At 40.9% G+C, this 12,251-nt stretch overlaps 1 protein-coding gene across 1 annotated transcript in view; it reads right to left on the reverse strand.

The window, feature by feature from the left end:
- The window catches only part of LOC115096424 (epidermal growth factor receptor substrate 15-like 1), a 348,080-nt gene extending 347,504 nt beyond the window's left edge, over positions 1-576 (reverse strand). Inside the window, exon 1 of the mRNA XM_029611002.1 lies at positions 425-576. Coding sequence (XP_029466862.1) covers positions 425-559 — 135 coding nt within the window. The 5' untranslated portion in view covers positions 560-576. The remainder of the gene's footprint in view (positions 1-424) is intronic.
- Positions 577-12,251: the final 11,675 nt, after the last annotated feature.

The following is a 12,251-nucleotide window of genomic DNA, read 5'->3' on the forward strand; positions in this document are numbered from 1 at the left end:
AAAGTTCCATGCCGGGCTCCATCCAGTGATGTCATCCATGCATGAGGACCATCATCCTGCTTGTCCTCAGAGAATTAATCATATCACATGGGTGTATAAGGCACATATAAGACTTTAGTCAATAAAGATGTTTATATAGCCACAGAAAAGAAAAAAAAATATTACTGAATAGGGCCCTTAGTCTGCTAAACGCTAGTTTATATGTGGGAATAATTCCAAAGCAGCAAACGACACCACTAATGAGAAGACTGAAAATACTACAGGATTAATGTGCAAATTGACAAAGAATTTATTTTTGCTTTTTATTTAATATAAACAAATTCTTGAATGCATCACAAAAGTCAAAAGAACAAACAACTTGAACAAATGCTGCATTAGCCTACATAGAACACAGGCGTAATATCTGCTTTAGCCCATGACTCACTTGTACAGGTGTGCTTCTTTCTCCTGGTGGAATCATCTCTGGGGACAATACCTGGGGAGGATCAATCCCTTTACTGACCTTCTGCTGAATGAGGTACATGGCTAAAGCAAACTGATCTTTGTTCAGCTTTCCCATCTGCTTTGTGTCTGCCAAGGCCCTGGTGGAAACAAAGTGTTTTATCAGTGATCCAACTGGTTAATGACATGGAAAAGTGCCATCCTTACAGAGAGCTACTGTATAAATATAAAGCACTTTTACTTTATTATTATACAAAAAATCAAGGCTATTACCCCCCCCCCCCCCAGAGTATAACTTCTTAGACTAAAGATATTTCAGCTACTGCATTAATGCTAGCAAATCAGATGAAAAAGTAATACAAGGTTAAGAAAAACCCAATCTAAAACAGGTGGTCTTCCATTTCTTTAGAGCCAGCACAATCTGGTTGATAAAAAAAAAACAACCCACCTTACACCAGCTAGGAACTAAATTAAGATCCATCTATCCATACACACCTAGAAGTGACATTGTACTTACAAAGCCAGCACTTGTGGGAGAAAAATGTTTAAAAAGTTGCATTTGTGCACATAAGTCAATGGACACAGGTCCCTGTATGATCATGCAGAATGGAAAATCTTACTATATAAATTACCAATAAAGTGGAGAATTATTTTTAAAGTTATTATGTTAGTGTTTAAATCCATTAATGAATTAGCTTTCCCTAGCATGAATATAATATTGAAATCCTATCAAACATCCTGGTGTTTAAGGTCCTTACTCCAACACCTAGAAATATTAAACTCAATAGGATGAAAGAGATCTTTTTTGGTTCAGGGGCCAGTGTTATGGAACGCGCTGCCTCTAGAACTAAAAGAAGAGATATTGATACTAAGATTTAGAACACACCTAAAGGCTCGTTTCTTTTTCCAGGCATATCCTGATACATAGCTGTAGAAGAAACTCTGTCAAATTAAATAAGTCTAGAATACTGCGATAAGCTGGGTTTCAGGTTCGGGATCTAAGCTAAATTGTTGAGTAAATGTAAATTTAATGAATGCTATTATGGTGCTTATATTATTTTAATGTCTTATTTTTGCTGGTTCTGTATTTTTAAAGAGTTTATTATGAATGTATTTATGTTAAACCACATAGAATTTTGATATGTTGGATATAAATATTTTAAATACATAAACCTGCCCTGCAGTTTACTTCTGCTTGATCCCAGCACTCCATTTGTAAATACCGATTGACAAGGTAAACAGTACACACCAGCTGAGTAGTGCTCCACCTACAAAATACATTTCCAACTAATTGCAAAAGAAATGATCTTAGTGTAAAGAACATTAATTACATTTTGCGTACATAAGCTTCAATTTTAGACAAAAGATACATTTTGGTTTACAATTAAGCTTCATTTCTGAAAAACATAAAACCCTCCATCAAGCTTTTGAAAGAACGCTATCATATGCTTTTTAGTTTACTTAAGAATACATTTGAAAAACTGCTCCCTTTTGTAATAAAGACCAGCCTTAAGCACCTGCTCATATCCTAGTGTGCACAAAAAGATTATAAAAGGACATTTATTTATAGAATTCATGTTTCAGTTCCTTTTAAACTGTTCAGGTTTAATTGTTTAGGTTTGTTGAAGCATAGGACAGAGATTCATCAGCACTGAACAGTTGAATGTTAAAGTGCAGGATTCTTTATTCTCTATTTTACTTCCTTTTAAAAGCAGAAGCTCAGACAGAATAAAACCTGGCCACGTGAAACCCCAACAGTGAGCAATTATCAACTGTGCATTGCGCGGAAAATAATTTTGGTCCTAGAGGCTTCTAGCCTGCACACCTTAGAGAAAGCAGAGTTGCTTACCTGTAACAGGTTTTCTCCCAGGACAGCAGTTAGTCCTCACATATGGGTGACATCATCAGATGGAGCCCTATCCCAGAATACTTTTGACTGGCACACCGAGCATGCTCAGCATGCCACTAACCCCGTGGCCACACGATATCCCCCTTCAGTCTCGTTTGTGGTAAAAAGTACGAGCGAAAAATAAAATAAGAAAACTGTATCGAACCCAACTGCAGGGTGGCGGGTGGGTTTCGTGGGTTCTCCCAGGACACCTGTAACAGGTGGCCTGGGAGAACACCTGTTACAGTTAAGCAACCCTGCTTTCTCCCAGGACAAGTAGGATGGTAGTCCTCACATATGGGTGAATAGCAAGCTACAGACTGACTCATAACAAAGAAGGCCAACCAGCACACAACACGTGCAACAAGCACAACTGGGGTGCTGTTGGCAATGAGGCAGCCTGAAATTCACAGCTGGTCGAGATAGGACGAGTTGGTTATTTTACACTGGGAATAAGTTCCATAGGACAGACTGGCCAAAGACGGAGTCTTGAGCGTCCAGCCTTGTCAAGACAGTAGGGGGATGCAAAGGTGTGGAGAGAGCTCCATGTTGCAGCCCTGCAGATGTCAGCAATTGGTACTGAACGGTAGTGTGCTACTGACATCTCTTACTAAATGCGCCTTCACTCTTCCCTGAAGTGGAAGGCCTGCTTGCTGGTAGCAGAATGCAATGCAGTCTGCCAATCAATTTAAGAGAGTCTGCTTGCCCATCACAACTCCAAGCTTGTTTTTGTCAAAAGAAACAGAGTTGGGTGGACTTCCTGTGGTCTGCGGTGCAGTCTAAGTAAAATGCAAGCGCACGTTTACAGTCCAAGGTGTACAGAGCTCGCTCACCCAGGTGAGTGTGAGGCCTTGGAAAGAAAGTGGGCAAGACAATAGACTGGTTTAAGTGGAAGTCAGTTTCCACCTTAGGAAGGAATTTAGGGTGAGTGTGGAGAACCACCTAGTCATGGAGAAACCTTGTATAGGGCGAGTATGTTACAAGGTCTTGCAACTCACTGACTCTGCGAGCAGATGTGATAGCTACAAGGAAAATTACTTTCCATGTAAGATATCTAGTTTCGCAGGAGTGCAGGGGCTCAAAAGGAGGACGCATGAGCCGTGCCAGTACTATGTTGAGGTCCCATGCCACGACCGGTGGTCGTAGAGGAGCTTAAGCTGTAGTAAGCCTCTCATAAAGCGACCCACAAGGGGTTGAGCCATTATCGGGGCATTCCCTATTCCTTGATGGTAAGCAGAGATGGCACTGAGGTGTACTCGTATGGAGGAAGTCTGGAGACCAGATTCTGAGAGGTGCCAGAGATAGTCTAAGTGCTTCAGTGTGGGGCAAGAAAAGGAATCAAAGCCTTTCTGTGCACACCACAAAGTAAATCTCTTCCACTTAGAGCGGTAAGACTTCTGCATGGAAGGCTTTCGTGAAGCTACGAGAACTTGAGAGACGCCACTAGAAAGATTGAGGGACTGTAGCATCAACCTTTCAACATCCAGGCCGTCAGGGACAGGGTCTGGAGGTTCGGGTGGCGCAACTTGTCGTGATTCTGTGTTATGAGGTTGGGCGCCATGCCCAGGCAAATGGGTTCCTGGACAAAGAGGTCAAGATGTATGGGACATCAGACTTGGCGTGGCCAACACGGGGCTATGAGTATCATTGAGCCTTGGTCCTGTTGTAGCGTCACGAGAGTCTTGCTTATTAGCGGAATCGGAGGGTAGGCATATAGCAGGCCTGTTTTCCAGGGGCAGGCGAAGGCATCCATGGTTTGTGCTCTTCGGTCTCTGTGTGGGGAGCAGAATCGTTCCACTTTGCAGTTCTGATTGGACACAAAGAGGTTGATGTCCAGCTGACCCTACCCGGCAGAAAATTCTGCCCGCAACAAGGGCTGGAAATTCCGGCTGAGGCGGTCCGCTACTGCATTCTGTGTGCCTGCCAGATAAGTGGCTCGCAGTAGTATGGAATGCGACAGTGCCCGTGCCCAAATCTGGGCTGCTTCCTCGCAGAGCAGATAAGAGCCTGTGCCCCCTGTTTGTTCAGATACCACATTGCTACTTGGTTGTCTGTCTGAATCAATATGACCTTGTTGGATAGGCAGTCCCTGAATGCATAAAGGGCGTACTGCATCGCTCGAAGCTCTAGAAAGTTCTGATAGGTTGCTTCGGCTTTTGTCCAAGTCCCTTGGATTTGAAGGCCTTCGACATGGGCTCCCCAACCTAGGTTGGAGGCGTCCGTGGTTAAGGTCACCTGAGGAGCTGATTGCTTGAAGGGAAGACCTGTTTGTAAGTTGGCCTTGTGTGTCCATCAAGTAAGGGACAGGTTTTCGGGGGGTACGCGTGTATCTTACATGCGTACCCCTTTGAAAATCTGCCCCTATGTGTTGGACATATATTTTGGGTTTTTCTGTTCAGATTTCTAGCATTTTGTTTCATGTTCTTTTTTCATGGCTTTGGTGCTACATAGCTTTCCTAAGGGCACTTTTTCTTCCTCAGGGAGTGCTAAGTGGAGACTATTTTTTTCTTCATTGCCAAAATATTCCTGGACTGGACATTTTATTTTTGAGAGTGTTTTACTTGCTGAGACTGCTTTATGGCACCAAAGCCCTTTTTGTTGCAGGTTAGTTCCCGATAGGTGTTGGGGGATAGGAAGGGTTGGGGGAGGTTTTATGGTTGGTTGGGTAGGGGTGGGGGGGTGGAGCATCTGATTGAGCCTTGGGGGGATAGTTGGGGAAGTTTTCAGGATAATGGCGGGGTTTCGTGGATGGGCTATGTAACTGAGGAAAGGCTATTAACTGGGGTTCTTTTGTTCTACAAAAGGTGACACCTGGGCTTATTGGTGTGTGGATCTAAGGGAGATCTGGGATGTCCTTATGGTGTGGAGTAGTTCCCAGGTATTTTCTGCTACCACCATTTTCCATTTTGTTGATTATGGCTGACAATAAAATTGTATCCTTAAATATTAGAGGGATCTCGTCCCCAGTGAAAATGGGACCCCAGGGTCCCATTTACGTTCTATTTGAATTGTTCTCTTGTTCTCATATTTATACTCTATTAGACGCTTTTTTTTAATGTAACGCCTTAGCCGCGATTGTTCTGTTGTATTGTAAACAGATATGATTTGTTAATTATACAAGAATGTCGGTATATAAGAATTCTAAACAAATAAATAAATAAATAAAAGAACCAGGATCCTGCAATTTCTATGGCAGAAGGGAGCAAATATTCCCTTTTCACAGGAGATGCACTTGGTGGCTAGTGAACATGACAAATTAAAAAGGGCTTGGGTGGGACAGATATATGCAGCTTCCTTCTCCTCCAAAAGTAAGGGAGCCTTGTGTTAATCCACAAGAGCCTCCCGTTATAGGTCCATGGCTCTTGCTGTGACCCACATGGTTGCTTTGTGATTCTGGAATCTAATCCGTATGGGCAGTCGCTCACTCATGTTAATGTCTATGGATCAAATGTAGGGCAGATGGCGTTTATAGTAAACTGCAAGAATCCTTGGTTAGATTTGCAAAAGACCAGGTGTGCATGGGGGGTGATTGGAGCGCCTGTCTCTGTCCGGATATGGAAGGGTCTGGTACCCATAAGGTGCAGGAAGATACTGGTAAGGGGTTGAGAGATCTGATGCAGACTTTTGACCTTGAGGATATTTGGAGGAAACAAAACCCCAGTAGCAGGGATTATACATATTTTTCTCCCAGATTCCTAACTAGTCAAATAGATTTATTTTTATGTAGTTGGAATATTGTTGGTCCAGCATTCAAGCCTGATATTTTAGGATGCAACTATCTCAGATCACTATGCTATCTTTTTGTCTTTCCCAGTTTGTGGTGATGGGAGTCATAAAAGGTGGAGGTTTAATACTTCTTTACTGGGGAAATCCAATTTTAAGGATGGGGTTCAGAAAGTTCTGGAGGAGTTTGAGGTTCATAATGCTCTGAGTGAGTTTAATCCAACTCTTAGATGGGAGTCCCTGAAAGCGGTGCTCTGTGGTTGTATCATTTCTTATGCTAGCCATATTAATAAACAGAGAAAGGGGGAATGGAAAGATCTGGGACGACAGATTAAGGTTTTGGAAAGTAAACTTAAGGCTGATTGCTTTAATGTAACCTATTGTAAATTGACCCTGCTTCGTAATCAGCTTAAGCGATATGTTGAAGACTTTGAAAAGTGTATGAAGTTTCAAAAGCAAAGGTATTATGAGCATGGCAATAAGGCGGCTGCTAGATAAGGCTATACAATCAAAAAGCAGAGTTCTTTAATATTTGGGGTATTCCCTGGAGTTTTATAAGGCCTTTGCTGAGGATTTAGTTCTGAAATTGGGGGAACTTTTTAACTATCTCCACATTCCTGGAGCCAGAGTGGGCTCTCTCACAGAAGCATTGATAATGCTGATTTATAAGGCTAACAGGGATCCCTTTGACTATTCTTCATATTGTCCCATATCTCTTATGAATATTGGTATCAAGATTTTAGCTAAAATCCTTCAGATTGTCTCGAAGAGGTTATACCTACCCTTGTCCACCCTGATCAGACGGGGTTTATTTAAAGGAGAAATTCTATGCACAATACACGGTGACTTAATATATTGCTCCGGGCTAGACAGAAGAGGGTGTCAGGTGCGGTTATCTCAATGGATTCGGATAAAGCATTTGATAAGGTCTCTTGGCCTTACATGTTCTTGACTTTAGAACAGTTTGGGCTTCCCCGGATTTTCTCTCTTGCCTTCGTGCTTTATATACCAACCTGGTGGCGAGGGTTATGATGAATGGGATGATTTCTTCCACTTTTGCTACTGAGCGGGGAACTCAACTACTCTTCATCTTGTGGTAAGAACCGTTAGCGCAAGCAATAAGACACTCTCGAGGTATAGAGGGAGTGACTTCTCAAGATGTAACTCACAATATATCGTTATATGTGGATGATGCTCTAGTTTATGTGACCAACCTATCCCGTTCTTTACTAGCCTTAATGACTCTTCTAGAAAGATGTGGAGAACTTTCCCGCTACTTAATTTTCAAAAATCTGAACTGATATTTTTGGAGTCCAAACAGCGGACAGTTCTGGAGGTTAACTTCTTTAAGAGGGTTGGCTCGGGTTTTCAGTATTTAGGTATTTGGATCTCGAGGGATTATTCCAGTTTATATGGGGATAATTGTTCCAATTTTAAAAAAAAATAGAGATCGATCTGAGATGGTGGTCTTCTCTTCCTATTTCCTTTTTGGGGAGGGTTAATCTGATTAAGATGGTGATCCTGCGAAGATTATTTACCTTTTTATGCATCTACCATGCGACGTTCCAATCCGGGCTTTCCAGAATTTGAGAGGGAACTTTCTAGCTATATTTGACAGGGGAAGCAGCCTAGATTAAAATGATATTCTGGTGCAACCTAGGGAGACTGGAGGGTTACGGCTCCCTAATTTTTGGTGGTCCTACTGGGCCTGTCGATTGTCGTCTGCGGGTTTGGCTGGGGACGGATAATGAGCAGGCCTCGCTCTCGTTGGAAGAAGACAGGGTGAGAGGCTGCAGTTTGGCTTCACTATTACATATGCCGCCCTCGTCAAGTTCTTATAGGCATGTGGTCTGTGGGAACCTTATCATAGCTCATTCACTTAAAATTTGGAGGAGGGTCCAACGTTTGCTTTGCCCTCAGGGCACTAACTGGTCTTATTTAACCTCCTTGATTATGTAAGCTGCATTTGTCCTTACATATGCTATCACCAGATATGGTCACTTGGGTTGCGGGGGGTTTGCAGTTTCTAGGTCAATTGGCGGATGACAGCTGCATTAAACTCTTCACGGAATTGGTGGAGGATTTTCATATACCACCTACGACCCGCTGTTTATTCTTTTGTTTATGTAAGGACGTTTTTGCTATAATCAGGGACAACCTGGTGGTTAAGGAGAGTACCGATATTGAAGGTCTCTTCAGTTGTAGGAAACCAAAACATCTCATTGCTACTTTATATAAGTCCATTCGCGTCACTGTGTGTGGTAAAGACACTTCACCCAAGCTTATTCAGTTATGGAATGAGGATATGGAAGTTATTTTGGGTAGTTTGGATTGGATATCTATTTGGCAAAGATCCTGACAAATAACTAACTATCTGTTACAAGGGGCAAGAGATACAATATAAATTGTTAAACAGACCTTATCATACTCCAGTTTTTTATGCTAAGTTTAATAACATCAGTTCAGCTGTTGGAGGGGGATGTCATTTTTCAGGCACTTTCTATCACATGTGGTGGGAGTGCCCAGCTGTTCAGGAGTTCTGGGAAGTGTGGCATCCAGTATCTGTGCCATTTTTGGACAGGAGGAGCGGATAAACTTGGCCCCTTTTTTGATGGGACAATGGCCTACTAGATGGGTAATGCGTGACCGCAGAAACTGGTGGATTACCTGCTAAATGCTGTGCATTTGACGGTGGTCCATCAATGGAAGTGTTCTCCTACCACCTCCTGTTGGGAAACTAAGCTAATAGATATTGCTCTTATGGAAAAGCTTACTTTCTCTTTAAAAAAACAGTCAGAGAGAGATCAAAATATTTAGGGGTCATACTGGGAGTGGTGGAGAGTGTGTTGGTTGCCTACTTTTTTTTCTTTTTAGTACTATTATCCTTGCCATGTCACCTGTGGTCCCTCTTTTTCTATGTACCAATGAGTTGTCAAGTTTGGAAAAGTTATGAATAAAGAGTTTAAAAAAAAATTTTCTTTTGCCATCTGCATGCCCAGTTTTCCAGTGAGATTGCAATTTTTCACAATCCTTTTGTGATTTAACAACTTTGAATAATTTTGTGTCATCAGTACGTTTGATCACCTCATTTGTTCCTATTTCCAGGTCATTTACAAATATATTAAAAAGCAGTGGTACCAGAAGAGATCCCTGGGGCACTCCACTATTCATTTTTCTCTATTGGGAATATTAGCCCTATTCTCTTTTTTTTTTTTATCTTTTAACCAGTTAGCAATCCACAATAAGACTCTGTCCCCTATCCTATGACTGTTTAATTTTCCTAAGAAGTCTCTCATGCAGGACTTTGTCAAATGCTTTTTGGAAATCCAGATACACTATATCAACTGGCTCACCTTTATTCACGTTTATTTACGCCCTCAAAAAAAGTAGCAAATTTATGAGGCAAGACTTCCCTTGACTAAATCCATGTTTGAAATCTAAATCCAAACTTCTTGACTAAATACAGGTGTAACTTTACTTGACTAAATCCAAACTTCTTGACTAAACTACCTTGACTAAACTACCTTGACTAAACTACCTTGACTAAATCCAAACTTCTCCTGCTAATACCAGACACCATCTCTACCGCTCTGACAGACATCATTAACTGTTCACTAGCACAAGGAATTTATCCTGACGACCTGAAAATTGCATCCATCAAACCGCTCTTAAAAAAACCAAACTTAAACCCCAATGATCCTACCAATTTCCGTCCTATATCAAATCTCCCGTTCATAGCCAAGGTAATGGAAAAATTGGTTAATTCCAGACTTTCAGACTACCTCGAAAAACATAAAATTCTGTTCCCGACCCAATATGGTTTCAGGAAATCTTTAAGTACAGAATCACTACTAATTTCCCTGACTGACTACCTTATCATGGGCCTGGATAAAGGTCAAGCTTACCTGCTAATCCTCCTGGACCTCTCAGCTGCCTTTGATACGGTTAACCACTCCATCTTACTAATTCAATTAGCAAATATTGGAATAACAGGAACAGCTCTATCGTGGTTCAAATCGTTCTTAGGGAACAGAAAATACAAAGTTAAACTACACAACAAAGAATCTCAGCACTACTCTTCCTCCTCAGGAGTTCCACAGGGCTCCTCACTCTCACCAACGCTCTTTAATATCTACCTGCTCCCTCTTTGCCAACTTCTAAACAAGTTAAACCTTAAACACTATCTATATGCAGATGACGTCCAGATAGTCATCCCCATCAAAGAATCCTATACTAAAACTCTTGAATTCTGGGAATCTTGTCTTCAAAAAATTGACGGACTCCTCTCCAACCTAAATCTAATACTAAACTCTTCAAAAAGCGAACTCCTCCTAATTTCCACCGAAAACAGTAACACAGACACAAATCTACCACCCAATTTACAAACCCCACAAGTAAGAAACCTAGGAGCTATCTTCGATAATAAACTAAACCTTAAATCATTCATAAATCAAACTACTAAGGACTGCTTCTATAAACTTCAAGTCTTAAAAAGAATAAGACCACTGTTTCACTTTCAAGACTACAGATCAATTCGCCAATCAATAATATTCGCTAAACTAGATTACTGCAACTCTTTACTATTAGGTCTTCCCTCTTCTCACACTAAACCCTTCAGATGGTTCAAAACACGGCTGCAAGAATATTAACAAACACTCGGAGAAGAGACCACATATCACCAATTCTCAAAGACTTACATTGGCTGCCAATTCACTACAGAATTATATATAAGTCCATAACCATTATTTACAAAACCATACATCAACACTCTCAGCTCAACCTTCAAATTCCTCTCAAAAAATTTACTTCCAATAGACCAATCAGAGAGTCCTACAAAGAATCCTTACAAGTACCACATTCCAAAACCATGCGACACATAACAACCAGAGACAGGGCTTTTTCCACCGCAGGACCAACACTGTGGAACTCAGATTTGCGACAGGAACCCTGCCTCCCCACATTCAGGAAAAGACTCAAAACGTGGCTTTTTATGAAAGCATTTCCTGACCTAAACTGAACTTTAATCAGTCTTTGACTAGTCACTCTGACTTTACCTTAATATAACAATTAACTCCACAGCATTAGGGCAATTCGTTATCACCTCAAATGCATAGACAGGCATATATGTATCATATGTATCTAGTTTAAAACCCCTGCTTCTTTTCTCTGTTCCAAGTTATATTACTCCCTTGTTTTATTGTAACTGCAACTCTTAACTTTCACTTGTATATTGTTTACTATTACTACTACCTTTATAATTTATGTTATTTATTGTTATTTATTGTTATTTATGACCTCTTGTTACCTCTTCACTTGTTAATTGTAAACCGACATGATGCGATACCCATCGCGAATGCCGGTATAGAAAAACTTAAAATAAATAAATAAATAAATAAATGTTTGCTTTGTCACATTAAACTATGCCTATCTATATGTTCAACAATTTTGTTCCTTATGATAGTTTCTATTTTTCCTGGCACAGACAGACTCACTGGTCTGTAATTCCTAGATCACCCCTTGATCCTTTTTTAAAATTGGCAACCCTCCAGTAGTCAGTTACCATAGACCAGTGGTTCTCAACCTTTTTTCTGTCGGGACACACCTGACAGATGGTTCTCACATGCGTGACACACTGACCCATGATCGTCACAGGGCTAGATGTAAATGTACAGTTTGCATCCACGGGAACCCCCCTGATCCACAATAATGGATGTAAAGCAGAATTATGACATTCCCCGTTCAACTCACTCTACAAAAAAGATATTCTGGTTCTGGTGTCATCTCAGTAACAGCAACTCAAACTCCTTCTACTTTCAGGCTCAATAGCCCTACTTATGAAAAGACAGCAGTTTACCACCAATGCATGTCCTCTTGAGAAAAACGCAACAAATAAGACTGATAAAACACTTACATGCTAGTAAAATATCTCTGTAACAGACACAGAACCGACCTAACATACTCCCAGGATCTGTAGTAATGCACATAAACTAATCCACACAGTTACACCTGTATTATGGAATACACTCAAACAGGAGCAACCCTATCTATGAAAAGGCAACACTACAAATATTAAATCAGGCCCTAAAAACCAATACACCTCTTATTAGGAAAACAGAACTAGCAAGCAGCTATAGATCCCCACACAGAAATAATTGTAAAACTATACTAATAAGCAGAATAAATGTTTCACAACTATGAA

Source organism: Rhinatrema bivittatum, chromosome 8 (assembly GCF_901001135.1).
Source record: "Rhinatrema bivittatum chromosome 8, aRhiBiv1.1, whole genome shotgun sequence".
Taxonomy (NCBI): Eukaryota; Metazoa; Chordata; class Amphibia; order Gymnophiona; family Rhinatrematidae; genus Rhinatrema; species Rhinatrema bivittatum.